The sequence below is a fragment of the Narcine bancroftii genome, chromosome 13, assembly GCF_036971445.1.
Source record: "Narcine bancroftii isolate sNarBan1 chromosome 13, sNarBan1.hap1, whole genome shotgun sequence".
Lineage (NCBI taxonomy): Eukaryota > Metazoa > Chordata > Chondrichthyes > Torpediniformes > Narcinidae > Narcine > Narcine bancroftii.
The window spans coordinates 34,756,235-34,780,732 of NC_091481.1; the positions used below are offsets into that span (position 1 = coordinate 34,756,235).

The 24,498-nt window shown below is 45.3% G+C and overlaps 1 protein-coding gene across 1 annotated transcript in view; it reads right to left on the reverse strand.

Moving 5' to 3' along the window:
• LOC138747981 (lamin-B2-like) overlaps positions 1–24,498 on the reverse strand; it is a 116,405-nt gene extending 91,907 nt beyond the window's left edge. Inside the window, exons 1-2 of the mRNA XM_069907661.1 lie at positions 24,474–24,498; positions 7,485–7,609 (exon numbers count right to left, since the gene is read on the reverse strand). Coding sequence (XP_069763762.1) covers positions 7,485–7,609; positions 24,474–24,498 — 150 coding nt within the window. The remainder of the gene's footprint in view (positions 1–7,484; positions 7,610–24,473) is intronic.

Here is a 24,498-nt window from a genome sequence, read left to right on the forward strand (position 1 = left end):
CTAAATGAATGGGTTGATTTGAGTCATCACATTGAACATAGCCATTTGGCCCTCGATGTTGTGTTGACCCATATATTCCTTAAAAAAATTATACCCTCAACCCTCAATTTTTCTTCCATCCTGTCTGTCTAAGGGTCTCTTAAACATCCCTAATGTTTACCCTCCACCACCATCCCTGGCAAGGCATTCCAGGCACCCACAACTCTCTGTGTGAAAATACCTTACCGCCTTCCCTCCTTTTACTTTGTACATAGGTCCTCTCGTGTTTGCTGATCCTGCCCTGAGAAAAAGGCCCTGGCTGTCCACTCTGTCTATGCCTCTCAGAATCACTATTAAGTCTTCTCTCATCCTTCTTCGCTCCAAAGAGAGAAAAGTCCCAGCTCTGTTAACCTCGCCTCATAAGGTGACTGGAGCTGAACACAATAAGTGCGGTCTCACCAGAGATTTAGAGAATGGAATACAAGTTTCAGGTAACAAGTCAGCACAGTTAGTGTAGCGGTTAGTTCAACACTATTACAGCTGTGACAGATTATGTAATATTTTATATTGTATATAGATGTTTCAAACGAGCTAAATTGTGGCAGGTTACAAACAAACACATCAGCACAAACCTCATTTAAAATGCCAGAGCTCTGCTCAAGCCAGAGAGTCCAGGCTTCGAGTGCCTTTACAGAAACTTTGAGAATGCCTATAGAGACTTCACAAGTAGGTGTTAACTGGATATGCTGTGGAATAATGGATTATTGCTTTGGGACAGATGAATGGACTTGGAAGATTGGGTCCAGTCAGAGAGAGAGAGAGAGAGAGAGAGAGAGAGAGAGAGAGAGAGAGAGTGAGTGAAAGAGAGAGAGAGAGAGAGAATTCAGTTCTACAGTTCAGTACCAGCAACATGACTAGAACATGACAAGCTGGCAAGCTTGTGGAAAAACTCCATTTTGAAGATGAGTTGTGAGTTCTTAGTTCAGCCTGTTCAAAGCCATTGTGGTCCATTGTGAGATGGCTGGCTGAATAATGTTTCACTTGAAATAAGGAAAACAAAAAGGAACTCTGTAGTGACCTGGATGAAAGAGGTCATCATCTGGAAAACCCTGATGAGGCAAGTTTCTTTGGCAAGACACTGAAGTGGCTCAATGGAAGGAATCAGTTTGTGTCCAACGAGCAACAAATCTCTCTCTCTCTGAAAACCGACAAGAACCTTCCTGAGTGGTAACCATTTACCTTTCAAGCCCAAAGCCTGGTGAACTTCATAAATGTTAAATTCTGTGCACAGTATAAGAATTGCCTGATACCGGTGAACTTGGAGGAGTGAGAAGTGAGACTGTGAATCAAAGAACTTACACACACATTACATACACGTGCGCTTAGAATTAGAAGGGGGTTAAGTTAATAGTAATAAGTTAGAGTTTGATTCTGTTTTAATGTTTAAAGATAATTAAAAGCAACATTTGTTTAAGTAACCATTTGTCTTGGTGAATATCTATTGTTGGTGGGGTGTGGGGTACTCTGGGCCCGTAACACATAGCCTCCAAAGAGACAGTGTGAATTTCCTCCGGCCTCTCCAGTTTCCTCCCACCCTTCAAAACATACAGGGGTTGTACATTAATTGGGGTATTTGGGCGGCACAGGCTCATGGGCAGGAAGGGCCTGTTACTGTGCTGTATGCCTAAATTTTAGTCTAAATTCAATTTTAATTCGAACAGCAGAGAGGTTTGGCTTTTTATACCTACTGCCGTCCTTATGCTGGGACTTCTGCGTACAGTTCTGGTCGTCCAGCTATGGGAAGGATGTCAATAAGTTGGAAGGGGTGCAGAGGAGATACAACATCATGTTGACGGGATTGCGTGACCCATTTGAGTTAATAGGAAGAGGTTGGACAGGCGGGGACTTTATTCCACGGAGGCTAAAAGATGTCCTTACAGAAGTATTCAAAATCATGAGGGGCATGGATAAAATAAATGCTCACAGCCCTTTCCCCCCCTCCCCCCCAAGGTAGACAATTCAAGAACTAGAGGGCATAGGTTTTGGGTGAGAGGAAAAGACCAGAGGAGCAAAGTTTTCACTCAGAGAGTGGTCCTTATCTGGAATGAGCTGTCAGAGGATGCTGTAAAATGGATACAATGATGATGTAAATGAAACATTTGGAAGATACATCGGTTGGGATCACACAGGGACCCCAATACAGTAAACGAAAGGAATAGAAATGCTGATATTATACATACCCAAGGTGATTTCCCTATTTAAAAGGCATGTAAGCATAGACTGTGTGCAGATCTGTCAGTATAAAGGAGGGAGGAAGGGAGTGTTTTGTCTTTGTTGTTTGTAAGAAAAGTTTAATATATTGTGTTATTGAAGATTCTATTATGTACACTTTTGAAAAAAAAATTCAAAAAAAGAATGTTGGCAAATGGGAATGCCACTTGGTTGGCATGAACAAGTTCAGGTTTATTTATGCACAAGTACAACTGGTCAAACCAGCATTCTCCCTCCTCAGTGCAAAACAAGCAAACACACAACTAGACATAACACGTGCAAACAAGCAATACATGTGCTGGACAAATAGACATACATAAAAATAAATAAATATCGTTTAAATAACTAGCAAGAGTCTAAGATGGTTAGGCTGAGCAGTTCCTTTGGTCGTCAAGCAATCTCACTGCTTGTGGGAAGAAGTTGTTTCTCAGCCTGGTGTGCTGGCACTGATATTCTGCATCTCTTCACCGATGGGAGCAGCTGAAAGATGCAGTGTGAAGGGTGGAAGAGGGTCCTCAATGATTTTGCGCGCCCTCCTCAGACAATGATCCTGGTAGATCACGTCGATGGGAGGGAGGGAGGGAGGGAGACTCCAGTGTTCCTCTCTGCCACTCTTATGGTCCTGTGGATTGACCTACGATCTATTTGTCTGCAGCAACCGAACCACACTGTGATGCAGCCAGCCAGGACGCTCTCAATAGAGCTCCTCTAGAAGGTTGGCTTGATGGTGGTCAGTAAGCGCAGTCCCTGTTGCACCTTCCTGACAAGTGAAGAGATGCTGTGTTCAGGTCACTTGTTAAGTGGACTCTGAGGAACTTGGTGCTCTCCAGTCTCTCTACTATAGAATTGTTGATGTGTAGTGGAGAGTGGACATTCCTGGTCCTCCTGAAGACCATGATCATCTCCTTTTTGGTAAAAGTCTCCAGACACCATGATGAAGTAAAAACACAATGCTGGAGAAACTCAGCAGGTCACACAGTGTATGTTTTAGAGCAAAGATAAAGATACATCAGTATTCCGGGCTTGAGCCCTTCATCAAGGTATCTTTGCTCTGGAAAGTACGTTATCTCCTTTGTCTTGTCCACATTGAGACTCAGGTTGTTACTCTTGCACCATAATCACGAGATTTTCCACCTCTTTTCACACTGCAACTCATCATTGTTGTTGATGAGGCCGATTGTTGTGTCATCTGCAACCTTGATGACACTGTTGGAGCTGGATCAGGCGATGTAGTCATGGGTCAGTAGTCTGAACAGGAGAGGGCTGAGCCCACAGCCCTGAGGTGTGCCAGTGCTTAGTGTGATGGTGCTCGACATTCTGCTCCTGACCAGGACAGACATAGAACTTTGCAACATAGTTCAGGCCCTTCAGCCCTCGATGTTGTGCTGACCTGCATACAGTATTTCTACCAAAAAAAAATACTAACCCCTTCCTACTTCGTAGCCCTCTATTTTTGTTCCATCCATGTGCCTCTGTAAGAGTCTCTTAAATGCCCCTAATGTTTCAGGCTCCACCACCACCCCTGGCATCTGCACCTCGCTATGTAAAAAATGTACTGCTGATGTTTCCCCTATACTTTTGTCCCTTCTCTTTTTTACAGATGTCCTCTGGTATTTGCTACTCTCGCCCTAAGCAAAAGGTGCTTGCTGTTACTTTATCTATGGCTCAATTAATATTGTAAACCTCAATTAAATCACCTCTCATCCTTCTTCGCTCTAAAAAGAAAAACCTTACCTCTACTAACCTTGCCTCATAAGACAAATGTTCCAATATAGGCAACATCCTGGTAAATCTCCCCTTCACCCTCTCCATAGCTTCCACATCTTTCCTGTAATGAGGTGACCAGAACTGAACACAATATTCGAGCTCCAACATTACCTCATGACTCCTGAACTCAGTTCCCCGACAAATGAAACTCAGCATACCGAAGGGCTTCTCAGCTATCCCATCAGCCTACATGGCAATCTTAAGAGATCTATGGATTTTAATCCCAAGGCCCCTTTGTTCTTCCTCACTGTTAAGTACCTACCATTAACTATGTACTCTGCCCTCAGCGTGACCTTCCAGAATGCACACACTTATCTGGATTGAACTCCACCTGCCAGTTTTCCATCCAACTCTGCATCCTGTCTATATCCTGTTGTAACCTAAGGCAATCTTCAATATTATCCACAACACCTCTAACCTTCATATCATCTGCAAACTTACTGACTCACTTTACCCCTTTGTCTAGGTCATTGATAAAAATCACAAAGAGCAGGGGTCCCAGAACAGATCCCTGTGGAATTCCACTAGTCACTGACCTCCAGACAGAATACTTTCCGTCCACTACTACTCTCTGCTCCCTACAGACAGGCCAGTTCTGAATCCACACAGCAGAGGTTCAATGGATCACATGGGGGGGAACCTTATCGAGTGCCTTACTAAAATCCATATAGACCACATCTACTGACCTAGCTTCTTTAAAAAAAACTCAATTAAGCTTGTGAGGCATGATCTTCCTCTCAACAAAGCCATTCTGATGATCCCTGAGAAGAATGTTCTTTTCAAAATGGTCTTAGATCCTGTCTTTAAGAATCCTCCAATAGTTTGCCCACCACTGATGTAGGACTTATTGGTCTATAATTCCCAGGATTCTCCCTATTACCTTTTTTAAACAAGGTAACAACATTTGCCATTCTCCTATCCTCAGCACTCCCCTGTGGCCAAAGAGGACACCAATGTCCCAGCTATCTCTTCCCTCCATTCCCATAGAAACCTAGGGTATATCTCATCCAGTCCCTGGGGACTGTCAATCCTGTTTTTAAGAAGATCCAGCATTTCCTCTTTCTTAATCTCAACAGGGTCCAGCACATAAACTTGTTCTATTCTGACCTCGCCTTGACCAATGTCCTTTATCTAGTAAACTCTGTAAAAAGTATTAATTTTAGTCCTCCCCAACCTCCTCTGCCTCCAGGCACATGTTGCCTCCTTTATCCTTAAGCAGGTCCACCTTCACTCTCTTCGGCCTTCATTTCTTCATGAATGCATAGAACGCCTCAGGGTTTTCCTTAATCCTACTTGCCATCATCTTCTAGGTCTCCTAAGTCCTTTCTTAAGTTACTTCCTGGCTAATTCTCATGAGCCCTTCCTGATTTTTGCTTCCTAAATCCAATGCCTGCTTCCTTCTTCCTCTTAACCAGCTGCCTCACCTCTTTTGTCAACCACCGTTCCCTTTTCCCTATCTTTTCCCTGTCTCAGTGGGACGAACTTATCTGGAAACCCACACGTGGTCCCTAAACAACTTACACATTGCTTCAGGGCTTTCTCCCATGGTCTTTCTGTTAGGAAGTCCGGAATCCAGTTACAGAGAGGGGTGTTGAGTCCCAGTGAGGACAGCTTCTCCACCAGCCATATTAAATGCTGAGCTGAAGTCCATGAACAGCAGCCTGGAGTATGAGGCATCATTCTCAAGGTGGGCCAGGAGGGAGTGGAGGGTCAAAGATATAGTATCATCAGTGGAATGGTTATGTCCATAGGAGAATTAAAATTGGTCCAGTGTCTCTGGAAGGTGTGCTTTGATGCATTCCATCACCAGATGCTTGAAGCATTTCATAATGTTGGAGGTCAATGCCACAGGGTAATAGTCATTGAGGCCTGTTACTGTCACCCTCTTTGGTACCAGGATGATGGTGGCTGCCTTGAAACCCATGGGGACGATGGACTGCAGCAGTGACGTGTTGAAGATGTCCGTAAATACCTCTGTCAGTTGATCTCCACAGTCCTTCAGTCCGACCAGGTATGTTGTCTGGTCCTGCTGCCTTGTGTGTGCTCACCGTAGACAGCATTCAAAAGACATTTGGGCAGATATACCCTAACTTCCAGTTTTCTTTGAAGTAGCGACAATCTGAAAGTGCATGTTGGGCCCACATCTCATCCAGAATACACATGCCGCAGGGCAGCTTTCCCTCAGCATCGCAATGGAGTGCCCACGTGATCCGTGAACTTGAACCCACAAACTTTCAGCTCAGATAGTAGCTCTTAAACATACTGGAGGAATTTAGCAGGTCACGTGTCATCCATGGAAAACCACTCAGGCTTCAGCCCTTCTTAAGGTAGGTCAAAAATCAAGTAGATGATCCTTTATATTCGGACGTCTGCCTGATTTTTCAGCCCAGCTGAAAAAGGGCTCAGGCTCGAAACGCCGACTGCCTATAGCGTCCAATGGTTGCTGCCGTGACAGGCTGAGTTTCTCCAGCACCTTTGCGTATTGCACTTGACCTCAGTATCTGCACTTCACTTAAGTTTTAACCTTGTGTTCCTTGGAATTTAAATGATTTGTGTGATGTCAATCAAGTATTCAAGATTTTGAGGGGAAGGAATTTAGTAGATAGATATTGCGAAGGTGTGGAGGAATTTACTTGATTTACCTGGAAGCAGTATTCATTTTCAATGCAATATTGATATTTGCCACCTGAGGTATTAATGATGACCACAAAAACTGCTGATAGGTTTGAAACTAAACGATATATTAGCCATACTAAATATTAAAACAGACTTAATGGACTGATTAGCCTCTGCTATCCAGCTGTCTAAAAGGCTTGGTTGAAATTAGTCTTCGAGTCAGACAGCATGGAACAGGCCCTTTGGTCCAACAGGTCCATGCCGACCAAGTTGGCGTTCTGGGCTGCAGTTTGGCCCATATCCTTCTTGACCTTTCTTGTCTATATATCTGTCCAGCGTACAAAAGCGAAGGAGAAACTCAGCAGGCCACCCAAGAAGTAAAAGGCAGTCGACGTTTCTGGCCTGAGCCCCACCTTTTGTTGGCGATGGGTGCCGCGCCACCCGCTGAGTTTATCCAGCACTTTGGTGTGCTGCACTCGACTCCAGCAACTGCAGATTTTCTTGTTTACCTCTGTGGGTCCGTCCAAATGTCTCATGAACATCACAATTGTACCTGATTCTTCTGCTTCCTCTGGCAGCTTATTCCAAATATCAGCCACACTCCGGGTGTAAAGGTTGCCTGGCACCTGCCTCTTCAACTTCTCCCCTCTCACCTTAAACTGCAATAATGAAAGGGCAGAACTCCTTCGCCTCAGCTCTACGACTCAGTAGCTAGCTGTCTGTGTAACTCTAGTCGAAGGGAGTCAGCGTATCAAATAACTAAAAGGCCTTGTCTTGAAAGGGAGCTTCTCACAACCATGGGGTGCTGCAGAACAGGAAGAGCAGGTAAAGTGTTGTTTGCAATACTGTACCGTTCCCTGCTGATCTGTCAGACATTTCATATTTTGTATATAATGACAGAAACGCTCGTTTAGCTCCCGTAGCTGTGCTTTCTCCGAAATTCGATCATTTGATTCACAATTTGCCATCTTGTTATCTGCAGAAAACAAATTATTCTGTGTATTAAATGACATTTCAAATTACAGGAACAATAGTACATATCAGAGTACAGTTCAACTTTATGGTTGGCCTGGACACAACGGGTTGTAGTTTGGTGTGGTGTGAAGGTCTCTGTGGGAGGGGGAACCTGGTGGTCTCTCTGAGTGTGGACTGGTGGTCTCTGTGGGTGGGGGGCCTGGTGGTCTCTCTGAGTGTGGACTGGTGGTCTCTGTGGGAGGGGGGCCTGGTGATCTCTCTGGGTGAGAGAGGCTGGAGCTCTTTGCGAGGGGAGGGGGTCGCGGAGACGATGGAACATTTCAGCAACCGGCGATCGCAGGAAAAACCAAGCGAGACCGAACTCTAGCGGGTGGCTCCTTCGACGGGCATCCGTGGTGTTGGGGCTGAGCACAACACCCATCTCCTCTACACCCTCGCCCTGTCCCTCCTCTGCGCGTTACGAGGAGCCCCAGCCCTTAGGGAACCACCCCGTCCTCGCCCGCTCCGCGGCACCGTGTGTTCACTGTTGCCCTGGAGCTGCGGCGGAGGGAGGAGGAACGGGAGGGGAGGGGAGGAATGAGGGGAGGGGAGGGAAAGAGAGTGGGGTGGGGGGGGGAAGGGGTGAAGAAATGGAGTGGGAGGAGGAGGAGAGGATGGAGGAAAACCAGATCATCACCCAATACAATCCCCACCGGTCCATCTAATCATCTTGCGAAGGTCACACATTCTTTGGTACTTCTCTGTCCACAAAACTATCCTTTACAAAAATGGCTTCTTGCATTCAAAAGATTTTTTCTATATATTTATAATTATTTTATACTATTGCTGGAGATAAGAGAACATTGCTTATTAACACAAAATATTCACAGTGAATTCCTCCTTAAAATTGTGGGAAAACACACACAAATGCTGGAGAAACTCAACAGGTCAAACAGTGTCTTTATGTAGCAAAGGGGAAGATACAAAACCAACGTTTCGGGCTGGAGCCCTTCATCAAAGTGCTTCAAGTTTTTGATCAAAGGCGGATTGCACAGTAGACACACAAAAGTATACACACACAGACACACACATGTACACACACACGTATATGCACACATACAAACACATGTATAAATACACACACATATAGGTATCTTGGCGCCTCACAGTTCGACAGGCAGCAACCTCCTTTGAAGAAGATCGCAGAGCCCACCTCACTGACAAAAGACAAAGGAGGAAAAACCCAACACCCAACCCATCAATTTTCCCCTGCAACCACTGCAACCGTGCCTGCCTGTCCCGCATCGGACTTGTCAGTCATCAACGAGCCTGCAGCAGACGTGGACATAAATCTTCGTCCGCGAAGCCAAACCAAAGAAAGATAGGTATTGTAGAGCTCGTCGAAAGAATCAAAGACTTGTTGATCCAAACCAAGGCTTTTATTAGCAAAAGACAGGAGCTCTTCACAGGTGGCCGACCAGTAGGAATGATCCGACCTGGCTAGGGACACAACCCTTTAAGGCCCAGACAGTAGGCGTGGCTTAGCTCTCAGCCAATCGCTGTAAGCACAGTCTAGATACTGTAACATATACACTATGTACATTGGTGATAGATCTGTACTATCACATTCACCCCTTCTTGGAGAACTGACCCTGGAAAAAAAAAACAAAAAAACGAGGGAGAGAATGAAAGGAAGGGGTAGGTTAAGGACTGTAGCGGTCAGGGGGTCTGACCATCCGGCGTGACCGCCGTGGTGCCGGGATTGGGGTCGCTGGAGTGGTGTCGCCAGCGGGCTCGTCGGGTGCGACCGCTCCTTCGCTCAATTCCCCAGTCGTGTTGTCGGCAGGGTGGCCCGGGTCGTTGGGGTGCTGTTGGTCCTTCTGTTGCGGCATGGGGCCTGGGGAATAAAGGGTTGGGGAAGGTTGGGTTGGGGGGGTTTGCTGGGTCTACCGCGTCCTGAGCTAGGTCCCGCACCGAAACAGTGTCCTCCCGCCCATCTGGGAACTCAACGTAGGCGTAATGCGGGTTCGCGTGGAGTAGAGTCATTCGGTCGACCAAGGGGTCGTTCTTTGAGTGCCGGACGTGGCGTCGCAAAAGGACGGGGCCAGGGATGGTGAGCCATGCAAGTACAGTGGTTCCTGATTCGGATTTCCTTGGAAAAAGGAACATCCTTTCGTGGGGGGTGGCATTTGTTGCAGTACATAGGAGGGAGCGGATGGAGTGTAAGGCACTAGTGAGAACCTCCTGCCAGTGAGAGGTGGGGAGACCTTTAGACTGGAGAGCCAGTGTAACCGCTCTCCATATGGTGGCATTCTCCCTCTCGACCTGGCTGTAACCGTGTGGGTTATAGCTCGTGGTCCTGCTTGAAGCGTCGGCCCCGGGGGTGTCTGTGACGGCGGCAGCAGCAGTGGTTGCCACAGTCGGGACCGAGGCCGGGTCGAGTGTTCCGCACGGGGGCGAGAGGCGGGCCAACATCATGGTTGCGAGGGTGGGCTGCCTCTTCCGGGTTCGGCGTCTCCGTGACGTCAGGCGTTGCCGTGCAGGGGAGCCCTCACTCTCATTGGACGAGAGCTCTGGGGAAGAAGATTTTGAATGGGATAGTGGCAGTTGGGCTTCACACGAGGCACTGTGTTTGCCGGCGGCCATTTTAGACCTACAGACTGCAGCAAAGTGGCCCTTTTTAAGGCACTTCTGGCACCTGGCTTTTCTTGCTGGGCACTGGGTCCTGCTGTGCTTGTCCCTCCCGCAGAAATAACATTTTGGGTTCGCACGGGGCAGTGTAGCAGCAGCCGACAGGCCGTCAGTATCTCGGGGGGTGGTAGGGTAGAAGGGCACTCTACTCACATCAGAACGAGGGGTCCAGACCCTAGAGAACTCGGTGGACTTTAAGGCTGCATCCTCCATTGTGATTGCAATCCGGGCCACGTCCTCTAGTTTTTCTACCCCTTGCTCGAGCAAGCGCAGCCTCACTTCGTTCGATCAGAGCCCGGCCACATAGACATCACGGACGAGATCGTTTGTGATCTCAGCAGCAGTTTTGTCCACACAGTTACAGTCCTTGCCCAACGCCTTTAATACTTGTAAATATGCCCTGCTGGACTTGCCGGGCTGTTGCTTCCTCGACGCAAGCATGAACCGGGCATGAACTCTGTTCACCGGTTGATCATACAGTCCTTTCAGTACCTTTATGGCTGGGGTGTAAGTGGTCTCATCCTGGATGTTCTCGTAGACTCTCAAGGACACCATAGACAGCAATGCTGTTAGACGCTGGTTATCCTCCTCTACCTGAATGAATCTCAGGAAGTTTTCAAAGTTCAGCAGCCAGAACTTAAAGGCTTTGAAGGCTGTAGCTGACTGTGGGTCGATATCAAGTTTTTCTGGCTGAGTTAAACGCTCCATCCCTTTCAAAAAATTCTTTTTGCTAATAAAATTGTAGAGCTCGTCGAAAGAATCAAAGACTTGTTGATCCAAACCAAGGCTTTTATTAGCAAAAGGCAGGAGCTCTTCACAGGTGGCCGACCAGTCCGGAATGATCTGACCTGGCTAGGGACACAACCCTTTAAGGCCCAGACAGTAGGCGTGGCTTAGCTCTCAGTCAATCCCTGTAAGCACATTCTAGATACTGTAACTATATACACTATACACATTGGTGATAGATCTGTACTATCACAGGTATACAAACATGTATATGCACACGTATGCACACACACACACCTTCAGTGACTTTATTCAGGACTGCTCCACCTAGAGGTATCGTAGAACATGGGACAGTAGAACACAAAAAAGACCCTTCAGCCCACCTAGTCTGTTCCATGCATGATGCCAATGTAACTCACCATCTACCAGTATTTGTATGGGTGAGGTAGGGAGTGTTTATAATGTCATGTTCCACAGCTATGTGGGATAGAGAGCATGGTCCCATGTCTGCCAGGGTTTCTTTCCCATTAATGCCAAGCTACCATTTGCTGCTTTGCACTTTGACCCTCTGTGAGTAGGGTCCTCCTTACATTGCTCCAATTCTGAATATATTTCACCAACTACTATTGAAATTTGATTTCGCTTTTCACCAAGTCTTCAAAAAATACAGCCTCTCCCAACCTACCACTGTTTGGAGATATGTACTTGAATCAGAGGTGGTATAAATGGCTCTAATATATGGGATGAAAAATCTTTCTGGATCATTTGGGGTGTAAGGTTTTGATTTCCAAGTGAATCTACATGAAGTGATACCTCCTATAGAAGAGGAAACAAAATGTAATTTTAGAAAAAAATTAGTGATAAGGGCCCTTCCAGCCCTCGAGCCCGCGACACTCAAATATACCCATCTGACCAATTAACCTACTAATCCCGTACTTTGATGCAATGTGGAAGGAAACTGGTGCACCCGGAGGAAACTCATATGGTCACGGGGAGAGAGTCCAAGTTTCTTACAGATAGCAGCGGATTCAAACTTGGTTGCTGGTGCTGTATCAGCGTCACAAGAACCGTGCCACTCTTTAGTTCCAGTAAAGTGCAAATGCTGAGGGTCATGTATCAAAATTTCACTCAGGAAATGGGCATGGGAGGTCATGGAACCTACACAGATTAAAGAGGAGGAAGTGCTTGCTGTCTTAAAGCAAATAAGGGTGTATAAATCCCCAGGTCTTGACAAGATATTTCCTCAGACCTGGAGGGAGGCTCGTGTAGATATTACAGTTCCACAGTGGATATTGCAGAAATATTTGACTTGTCCTTAGACATGGGTGTGGTTCCGGAGGATTGGAGGGGAGCTCATGTTTTTCCATTGCTTAAAAGAGGCTCCAAAACTAACCCTGGAAATTATAGGCCAGTGAGCCTGACACCAGTAGTAGATAAAATATTGGAAGGTGTTCTAAGAGATTGGATATACAATTATTTGGATAGCCAGGGACTGATTTGGGATAGTCAACATGGCTTTGTGCAGGGTAACTAATCTTACAGAATTTTTCAATGAGGTTTGCAGGGAAGTTGACAAGGGAGAGGCTGTGAATAATGTCTACATGGATTTTGGTAAGGCCCTTGACAGAGTCCCACATGGGAGGTTAGTCAGGAAGGTTCAGATGCTCGATATTCATGGTGAAATAGTGAACTGAATTCAACAATAGCTGGGTGAGAGAAGCCAGAGAGTAGTGGTGGATGGTTGCTTCTCAGACTGGAAGCCTGTGACTAGTGGTGGGCCTCAGGGATTGGTACTGGGACCATTGTTGTTTGTCATCTGTATCAGTGATCTGGAAGATAATGTAGTAAATTTGACTAGTAAATTTGCAGATGATACTAAGATTGGAAGTGTTGTGGACACTAAAGAAGGTTTTCAAAATTTTCAGAGGGATCTGGACCAGCTGGTAAAATGGGTTGAAAAATGGCAGATGGAATTTAATGCAGACAAGTGTGAGGTGCTGCATTTTTGAAGGACAAACCAAGAAAGGAGATACACAGTAAATGGTAGGGCACTGAGGAGAGAGGTAGAACAGTGATCTGGGAATTCCCTGAAATTCCCTGAAAGTGGTATCACAGATGGATAGAGTTGTAAAGAAAGCTTTTGACATATTGGCCTTCATCAATCAAAGTATTGAGTATTAAGTACAGGAGCTGGGATATTATGGTGAAGTTGTATAAGACACTGGTAAGGCCAATTTTGGAGTATTGCGTGCAGTTTGGTTGCCTAACTGCAGGAAGGATATCAATAAGATAGAGAGAGACCAGAGAAGATTTATGAGGATGTTGCCCAGACTTATGGGACGGAGTTACAGGGAAAGGTCAAACAGGTTAGGACCTTTATTCCCTGGAGCGTAGAAGAATGAGGGAAGATTCGATAGAGCTAATTAAAATTATGAGGGGGATAGACAGAATAAACGTAGGGAGGCTTTTTCCCCTGAGGGTGGGTGAGATACAAACCAGAGGACATTGGTTAAGGGTGAAAGGGGAAATGTTTAGGGAAAACGTGAGAGGGACCATCTTCGTTCAGAGAGTGGTGGGAGTGTGGAACGAGCTTGCAGCTGAAGTGGTAGATGCGGGCTTGATTTTAAAATTTAAGGGAAATTTGGACAGGTATCAGGATGGGAGAGGTATGGAGGGCTATGGACTGAGTGCACGTCAGTGGGATTGGGCAAGAGAAAGTGGTTCGGCACAGAGTAGAGGTCCGAGCTGGCTTGTTCCTGTGCTGTAATTGTACTATGGTTCTATCATTCGTGGCTAGTCCAGTAACTTAGCTTTAAATGATTCCTTCAGTCTGCAAAAATATAAATGATTCCTTCAGTCTGCAAAAATATAAACATGTTTTGACCACTTCTGCATTTCCAGTGTATACCATTGTCTCTTTCAGCATTCACCTTCTGCAAATTCTCCTTGTTCTTTCCACTCTGTTGCACAGTTGGGTTTAATGGTGTTTCTTGTCCGACTTCAAAGGCAAGAGCACTTCTTTCCAATAAATTCACAAAGTCTGTGAGCCCAAATCTTTGATGCTCCAATCATTGTCATTTTTTTTCAAAAATAAACTTTATTCACAATAAATTATTTACTATACAATGCCCCAAGTCCTTTCTCACCCTTAGCAGCAAACACTAGAGGACATGTGTACAAAGTGAAAGAAGGGAAGTTTAGGGGAGACAACCGGGGTAAGTTTTTTTACACAGAGAGTTGTGGGTGCTTGCCAGGGATGGTGGTGGAGGCTGAAACATTGGGGGCATTTAAGAGATTCTGTCTATGAATGGAATAAAAATAGAGGGTTAAAAGGTAAGGAGGGTTTAGTGCTTTCTTTTTAAAGGAAGAAATATATGGGTCGGTCAGCACAACATTGAGGGTCGAATGGCCTGTACTGTGCTGCATTGTTCTCTGTATCTATGTCATATTCATACATTGTTACATTTGTACTTTCAATGGCTGCATTGCCACCACCTTGTTGTTACTCCCCCTTCTTGTTGTCTGAGGGACTTCCCCTCGGGTTCTACCCCTCAGTGCCTGGTGACAGAAACGTTCCATTGCCAGATTCAAATCCTTGATTTTTTTTAACTAAAAATAGATTTTAATCACAATAAATTATTTACAAAAGGAAAACCATTCAAAGTCTCTTCCCACCCTTAGCTTCACATTTCCAGCATGGGTCATTGTTACATTAATTTCTATTTACACCATTACTGTCACTGTGGCATCTTGTCGTTACTCCCCCCTCCCCCCCACACTGTTGTTTGAGGGGCTTCCCCTCAGTTTCAACCCCTCAGTGCCCAGTAATGGGAGGATTCTAGTCTGTGGTCCATCCCCACTGTGCCCTCATGTTGGCTATGTAAAGCCTCAAAGTGTACTTCAGCACGTACTTCTGCAGCCTGAAATGTGCGAGTTGGCAGCACTCCCCCACTGATATCTCCAGGTGCTGGCAGACCAAAATGCGTGAGGAGAGGAAATGTGGTCTCCCTGCCTGTCTGGAATACGTGTATTGTGGGTGGTCGTGTCCTCCTTGTCTGGAACTTATTGGAAAGTCACATCACCTATCAATCAAGATTGGACTCCAGCCATCTATTAGTGCACACCTTGCCATTGGCTAATTTAAACCACCTAGGGTCATTATTGGCTAGATGCCTAGATCAGAACTATATAAAACATCGATGCATAGCACATTCTTTCTCTCTGCCTTGTGTTCCAAGCCCTGGACATCGCTCCACACCAGGTTGCTACTGCAGACATTGCTGGAAATGTCACAGTTAAGGTGTGCACTACACTGAACCTGAGCTGTATAGATCAATACTTGCAGAAAGCCGCTCGCCCCATTGGCACAGGGAACCAGATCTGTGTGTAAGAGTCCCTGTTTGTAGTGTGTGTACTCAAGTGTGTGAGTGTATCAAATACTGGTTCACTATTGTCGGAGTTCAACCGAAGTCCGAGGTGAATGTCTATAAAGTTGCTTAAGTGAAATAGTAATAGAGTACTGTTTAATGTTCTCCCCTGTTTGTTTCTCGTGTGTTAATTAAAGTTATGTATGATCGTAAAACTTGTGTCCAGACTCGTCTCTCTGTGAACCCACCAAACCTGATACTCTTCCCAACACGGTAGTCTTTAACCGAGTTGATGGTCTTCCAGCAGTTCTGGATGTCTGACTCTGTGTAAGTTACCGGGAACAGCCTGTAGATCAGAAAATCCTGGGGGATGAACCATGACAAGGACTCTTGTGAATCTGCATTCAGCAAAGAGGTGGGCGACTGTCTCCTCTCCATCACAATCATCTTGGGGACAATGCGCATTGTGGATGATGTGCCGAACGATTGATCATGGTTAACCTAGCTGTTAGCACACCGCTACTCTTCCTTCTGATGACGGTTCCTTTCAGGCAGTTTGTGGGGTTTGATATGTGCTGATATCAGAAAGGAACAGCATGTGCGTGAATGGATTTTAGGTGAGTAGGGGGTTGCACAGGTCCAGACCCACCCTATCGACATCCCCTCCCTGGATCCAGCAGCACGGTGAGTTCCAAGATGGCTGGGGGAAGTTCTGTTGCAGTGAATGGCCCAGACTAGGCTTCGAGGCAAGGGAGGCCCTTTCCGTACTTCACGGCACGTGTCTGCTAGACGGTCGTTGATTGTATGAGAGGGTTCATCCGCTCTTTGGCAGGTTTTGTTTTTCATCCTGCAGGGTGTCTAGCCACCCTCCGCACCAGGCAAGCCTGGGGGTGGGGGGGAGGGGGAGCCAGTTTAGTCACCCACCACCCAACAATGCTATTACAGCACCAGTGTCCGGGGATGGAATCTGCTGCTGGCTGTAAGGAGTTTCTGTGTTCTCCCTGTGGCTTTTGTGTGCTTCCTCCAGGTGCTGCAATTTCTTCCCATGTTGTAAAGACGTGCAGGGTTGGTAGGTTAATTGTTCACACTGGTGTGTTTGGGCAGCACAGCTTGTGGCCGGGTCTGTATCTCTAAAACAAAATTTACAGCAACCAACCCACCCACAGCAATGTGAATCTGAACCAGATTATCTGTTTAGATGAAGTAAAACGATCGACTAGAACATCAGACAGAATGTCTTCTTCCTCCATCAAAGGTTTGGCACCTTCACATTGACCAGCCAGAGCAAATGAGGCCCTGATCTCATGCCACACCTGACATCTGCCGAGGCAGCACTCTCTCAGTGTCACGAAGAAGTGTCAGTGCAGACTAGATCTTCCGAGAGCACACAAGAGGTAGACTGGGGACAGTGTTGGACCACTTGGTCCCACAGTCTGCTCTACCACACTGTAAAGGATCATACTGGTTTCCAGCCTTTGTTCCAGAGCCCATAATTACATTATTGGGAGTTATGGGATGTGACATTGGGGAGGGTTAGATTGATGCTGGTTAGGTTTATGTAAGCAGTACAACATTGTGGGCTGAAGGGCCTCCTTTACTATTGTAGATAACTAAACTTCACCTCAGCAGTTAATGATTCCTGACATTCACAGCCTGTGGAGCAGAGTATTCCAGATTTCTTGTACAGGTTGGAAGGAAACCCTTCCTGATTTCCCTCTGCTCTTACTTAAATATTTTTTTCCTTAGTTCTTGAATCTCTCAACAGAGTTTTTCCTTTCTCTAAATCTACTAAATCATATCATTGAACATTACAGCACAGTATAGGCCCTTCAACCCATGAGGTTGTGTCAACCTTCAAAACCTCCTCCTCTCCACCCTTCCCTCCCTCACACCCATAAGACTCTATTTTTCATGCATCCATGTGTATGCCTACTTGTCTTTTGAATAACTCTATTGCTCTAGCCTCCACCACCACCTCCAGCAACGCATTCAAAGCACCCACCACTCGCTAATAAAAATACCCCTGGCATCCCCCCAGTCTTTTCCTCCACTCAATTAGATGTCCTCCAGTATTTGCTATTGATCTTTGGATAAAGATGCTGTCTGTCCACCCCTTCTATGCCCTATCTATGCCTTTCTATGCCCCTCATAATTTAATACACCTCTATTAAGTTGCCTCTCATCTTCCGTTAATCCAAAGAGAAAAACCTTAGCTCATTCTACCTTTCCTCATAAGATATACTTTCTAATCCAGAAAACTTCAAACACCTTAACCAGAGCATCCTTCAGTCTCATTACTCAGCATTAATAGAACATCTTTCAGAAATACTCTCCAGTGTGGTCCGGTAAAGTGCAGACGCGGTGTTAATTTAGAAGAAGGGGCAATCAATATCTGCTGTTGGAGATAATGCATCAGTGTCCAGATGATCTGATTAGTTCTATCCTGGCCTGTAGGTACATGACTGGAAAGTAATGGCTTGTTGCCATTGAACAGAGAGATTTGGGAAGGACAGGTGCTGATGCTTGAACTATAATGAAATGTTAGCACAGCTGCAGAAAATGACATCACTTTATAGGAGAGGTGAGTCTTATTTTCAGTGATTTAAAAAGCATGATTTAGGTAACTATTTAGTATTAATGTCAGGTAGAAATGCAAAGAAACAGTGAGAGAAAGCCAAATCCACTTCCCTCTGTCTCACAAGAGAGGAAGTAACTCTTGGGCTTTACCACGATCAGCTTGGAAAACCAAACCCTAACCATCATTGTCAATGTGCCTCTGTTCAAAACTAGAAAAGGATCATCTGGGCCAGGATAAGCTTTATTGTTAATGACTGTAAAAACATTACAGCACAGTACAGGCCCCTCAGCCAAATGTGGAAACCTACTCCACAATCTAACTTTCCCTACATATCCCTCTATTTTACTTACGATACAACCAGGTGCCTCAGAGTCTTTTTCCAGGCACCTGCTGCTCTCTAAGTAAAACAAAACTTACCCCTAAACTTTCCTCTGCTCACCTTAAACCAGTGGTTTTCAAACATTTTCTTTTCACTCACATTCCACCTTACTCCATAGGTGCTCCGTGATTAGTAAGGGATTACTAATGCGTTAATAATCCTTGTAGTGGGGTGGGGGGGGGGGGGTGTCATAACTTGGATTCCATTCCTCAAAATGACCCCTTTCTTACCATTTACAAATCTGTTCTTTTCCGTCCTCTTTCAGAATTAGATGACTTCACAATCGGCCAAATTCAACTCTACTTTCTGAAGCTCTGCCCACTCACTGATACTGTTGAGGCAATTTCTACCTCCTGTCGCTACCAGTCAACTTCTACCACTGGTGTTCCTCAGTGGTCTAGTTTGAGACCTCAAAATTCACCTGAATTGGATGAGAGTCTGTCTCCAAGTTTACAGATGGCACTGAAGTAAATAAATCAAATTAGACCAGTGAGGAACACCAGTAGTCACTTCTCATGAACCAGGTTACTACCCTCTAGTATCACTCTCCTACTGTACAGATATGCCCAGAAATGAGTTGTACGTTCCCCAAAGTTAGAAGCGCAAGCACAACGATCTAGATTGACCTCCTCCCATTCGATCAGAGGCACCTTTAAACCAAGGCCCTGTCTACTTTCTCAGGTGGATGAGAAAGATCTGAAGAAATAGAATGCTCCCTGGTCTATTGTCCAGTAATTGCCTGTCTCTTAACATCATCCTTGGCCCTATCACTGTCACAAACTGTTTTCTGGGATCCTGCTGTGCATAACTCAGCTGCCAGGTTTCGAGTTTACATTTCAAAGTATTCCACTGCCTGTTTCTTGAACATTCTGAAATTATGAAAGGTGTTTGTTTACTTTCTTTCCAACCCGAACGAAGGATTACCTCCAATTGCAAATCACTGTCATATTTAACCTGCTGTCCTGCAAATCTTTATTGTAAGTCCATAAAAATTCAAATATTGCAGTCTCCATCCCCCGACTCATGCTCTCTTCTCTCTGCTACCTTCAGACCTGAAGTCTGGCACCTCTAAGTTCAAGAACAGTCTCTTTTTCTCCATCAACCTCCAGGCTCTTGAACCTCCCCACAATACCCTAGCCATAAACAACACCAGGCCTATCAAAAATACAAGGAAGTTCACTTTGTCCCCTCTGCCCCTCAATAACTGTGTGGTTCTGAGGTTGCTCTGCTCAAGATCGGAAGAGGCTGCAGAAGGGAGTGAATGTCGCTCAGAACGTTACGCAAATGTTCTTCCCCTCCATGGACTCCATCTACATCCCCTGCTGCCTAGGAAAGGCGGCCAATGGACCGAAGAACTCATCACGCCCCGAGCCACGCCCTCCTCTTTCACTGTGCTAGGTATGCGATGACTTAAACTAAACTAACAACAGTTCTTGCATTAGATGCAACAGTGAATATTTATCTAGTCTTTTACATTCATTATCTTTTTTATTGTTTGTGTATTTTATGTAACTTTGTAGCAGGAGAAAGTGGGAATTTCAGAGCATTTATACAATATACTTGTACGTATTGGCAATAATCTCTCATCATCGTTGCCCATGACAATTCCAAATGTGGATTCATCCCTTACCCAAATGTCTAAGAGTGTCACCAAATGTCACCTGGACAGTATATTTGATGCAGTGTGTAACAGGGAAGTGTAACTGCACTGTATACTATGGTTGGGCTTGGATTGGAGGGAAGAAATCCAGGGTACTGGAAGAAATCTTTAATTAAGTGGCAGGGTTGGCGTAGCAACACCTTTACCGCACCAGTGATCGGGAACAGGGTTCGAATCCCGCGCTGTCTGTAAGGAGTTTGTACGTTCTCCACGGCGTCTGCGTGGGTTTTCCCCAGGGGCTCCAGTTTCCTCCCACCCTTCAAAATGTATTGGGGGTGTAGGTTAATTGGGTGTAAATTGGGCGGCAGGAACTCGTGGGCCGAAAGGGCCTGTTACCGTGCTGTTTGCCTACATTTAAAATTTAAATTTAAACATTTAAAATGATTCCTCCAATCAAACCAACATCGGCAAGCAACGACTCACTGGCTTCCTAAAAGATTGGCAATTTCTTAACCCAAAGGTTCCAATATACAATTTAATATCTGCATATTATCATTTATTTCTCATCTGATAAGCTGCAGGAGATGCCACTGGATTTGAAATGTAGTACAGTCTATCAAATATTCTTGGCATGGAATTAAATCAGTGAGAATCAAAATGACCTTCAATTGCAGGAATTTTTTTGTATGCTCCTCAGGCTTATTTGTCTGAAACAGTTCAATGATCCAGGGATTCCCAAAAGCAAAGATAATAAGCACTCTGTATGCCAATCAGTTAAATGGACCTTCAGCTATGAGAGCCACTCCAGTTAGTCTGACGCTGATTACAAGCGAACTCCACCAACTTGCAGCTGAGTCGTGGAGATGGTGATAATGATAACGTGTCAGGGGAGTGGTATGCAGAGTTTTCCCATCTATTACGGAGTCTTGGGGTGCCAGTCCTGATAATAGGGTTTAAAGGTAAAGCAGGGTTGGCACCAATAAAAAAATAAACCACCAACAGGTCTTTCAGCCCCTGGAGCCTGGCTCTGCCATTCACTGCATTACAATAGGGTACAGTACTGGTGAGGACAGGTCTGACCCTGTATAACACTGGTGTACAGTACTGGTGAGGACGAGTCTGTCCCAGTGTAACACTGGAGGACAGTACAGTGGAGGATAGGTCTGTCCCAGTGTAACACTGGGGTACAGTACTGGTGAGAATGAGTCTGTTCCTGTATAACACTGGAGTACAGTACAGGTGAGGATATGTCTGTCCCTATGTAACACTGGAGTACAGTACTGGTGAGGACAGGTCTGTCCCTGTATAACACAGGGTTATAGTACTGGTAAGGACAGGTCTGTCCCTGTATAACACTGGAGTACAGTACTGGTGAGGACGGGTCTGTCCCTGTATAACACTGGGATATAATACTGGTGCGGACGGGTCTGTCCCTGTATAACACTGGAGTACAGTACTGGTAAGGACGGGTCTGTTACTGTATAACATTGGAATAGAATAAATACAAATTGGACAAGCTTAGGTTTGCATGGACAAGATGGGCCAAAAGGCCTTTTTCCAGGTGGTAAAACTCTAATACTCTACAAGCAAATACAACCATGCTTTAAAGCAGTCCTTTGCCATGGAGGTAACCATGAAATCTGCAGATGCTTGGGTCTCGTGCAGCTCTCAAAGGTGCCGGGGAAACTCAGCAGGTCACGGCAGCATCCATGGGAAGCAAAAGATGACCAATGTTTCAGGCCTGAGCCCTTCATCAGGAGGGACAAAATGCCCAAATATAAGGATGGGAAGGAGAAGATGGGGAAAGAGGGAAGGAGCACGGGCTAACAGCTGAGAGGGGGAAGATAAAAAAAGAAGCTGAGAAGTGACGGGGGAGAGAACCGAGGGGTAGGAAGGATAGCTCACTAATAGGAGAAGGAAGGGAAAGGGGTGGGGAGCTTGAGGGAGAGAGAGAGAAGGTGAGGGAAAGAGAGAGGCCAGGGAAGGGTGTTAACAGAGATTGGAGAAGACAATATTGATGCTATTTGGATAGAAACTGCTGAGATGGAAATATAAGGTAAGCCAGTGGCCTCAACCTGGTACTTGAGATCACGGACAGGCAGTGAGGGGTGGAATTGAAGTAGTCAGAATTTGTTCTAACATTTGGTTGTTGACAAATTTCCCCCAGGGCTCCAACAGAACTCTGTTTTTTTAAAAAAGCTATTGGGGCATTACAGTTGGCATAGCAATCGGGACCTGGGTTCGAAGCCTGCGCTGTCTGTAAGGAGTTTGCACATTCTTCCTGTGTCTGTGTGGGTTTTCTCCGGGGGCTCCGGTTTCCTCCCACCATTCAAAACATACTAAGGGTTGCAGATTAATTGGGTGTAAATTGGGCAGGACAGACCAGTGGGCCAAAGTGGTCTGTACCATGCTGTTTGTCTAATTTAAAAAGAAATTGGCAGGATTATTTATATGGATTATCATCGGAGACCCCAATCATTAGTTGAAAGTGGGAAGCCTGTGAGAGTCGTCAGCAGTGGTTCAGCTCTTCCTCAGAAAATAACTGAGGTCAAGGCATCTGTGTACTAATCAGACCAAGTTCAGAGGACTCAGACGAGAGTTGCGAAAGCTCGGCCAATTATTCTGCACCAGCACTTGCCTCAGAGTCTGAATCTCATTATCTTTGAGAACATCCTGGGTCTCGTCTTTGGCATTTTTTAAATCACAAAAAAATTAGGCAAAATATACTAAACTGGACACAATGTAAATATAGAACATGACAGCACAGTACAGGCCCTTCACCCCACGATGTTGTGCCAACTTATTTTAACCTACACCACAGCAATCTAATTTTTCTCTCCCTCATGCCCATAACCCTCTTTTCTTTTTACATCCATGTGCCAATCCAAGAGTGTTTTGAACATCCCTATTATACCAGCCTCCACCACCGCCTTGGGCAATGCATTCTAGGTACCCACCATTCTGTAAAAAACGTAAACTTTCCACCACTCACCTCAAACAAATAATGTCTAGTGTTTGCTATTGTCTCCGGAAAGAGATGTTGTCTGTCCTTATACCACTTGATTAAGTCCTCATGCACTTTATTGTATCACCTCTCACCCTTTGTTGTAAACACACAGGAGATTGCAGACGCTGGAACCCAGAGCAACAAGCAATCTGCTGGTTGACATTTCGGGTCCGAACCCTTCAAATATTCTCATTCACTTTTCACACATTGTTCGTTTACTTGTTCTGCACCACCCCAATGACAGACCTTTATTCTTCATTTCCTTTCTCCCCTTCCATTTTACCTTGACAAATTTTATCTTTAACTTACTTTTTTTCAGTTTTAAAGAAACTTCATTATTCTGAAAACTCGGCTCCGTTTTTCATTCCCCACCCCCAACACAGATGCCAGACCTGCTGTTCATTCCAGCACTGACTCCTTCACTGTAAAAACACAAAACGCTGGAGAAACTCAGCAGGTCAAACAGTGTCCTTTATGTAGCAAAGAAAAAGATACATAACTGATCTTTTGGACTTGAGCCCTTAGTATTTTGATGAAGGCCTCTGTGCTGGTATACCACTGGCCTACTGCAGGAGTGTAAGGGGACAGGACAACACCTGGCCGGCTGTCAATCAGTCGGCCTGAATGGATCAAGCCCCACCTGGTCAGGTGTCAATCACCCTCCAGGATATAAGCCTGCGACGGCCTCCCTCCTGAGGCCTCACTCAGAGTTGCTGCCGTCTTTGTGGATACAGTCTTTACCTTGTATGTGTCTGATTCTGTCTAACAGCGCACCACAGGCTCAAGCCCGAAATGTCAGTTATGTATCTTTATCTTTGCTACATAAAAGACACTGCTTGACCTGCTGAGTTTCTCCAGCATTTTGCGTTTTTACTTTATCCACAGTATTTTGTATTTTACTCCTTTACTGTAAAACCTCAGGGCTCCTATTTAATAGCTGTTTTCAGCATTGCAGTTATTTTTAGTTTAAGGTAATGAACCTCTCTGGGCTGGAATTTTATATATTTAAAAAAATTTAGACATACAGCATGGTAACAGGCCATTTCAGTCCACGAGTCTGTGTTGCCCAATTTACACCCCATTAAACTACATCCCCTGATATGTTTTGAAAGGTGGGAGGAAACTGTAGCCCCACCGAAAACCCACGTAGACATGGGGAGGACATGCAAACTCCTTACAGACAGCGTGAGATTCGAATCCCAGTCCAGTCCCAATCACTGGCGCAGTAAAGGCTGTCCCATATATTACATTTAATATAACAGTTACTCCTTAATCCCATTTTTCAAACATTTACATCTCATTTTCTTTACTTTCTTGCATCCTTTCTCTCTCTCTCTCTCTCTCTCACACACACACACTCTCATATCTAACCTCTTGTGTTTTGTTTTCTGTTACCTGCTTAGATTCTAGTTCACTTCCTTTCTGTTTCTTGCTTAATTCCCAAGATCAGTTGTTGAGGAGGTACATTAGTTGGTACCATAATTCAAGGCAAGACCTAGAATTATATTTGACCTGGCAGGTGCAGGAGAGATACTTACTCCAGCAAAATTTCACCCATTGCAT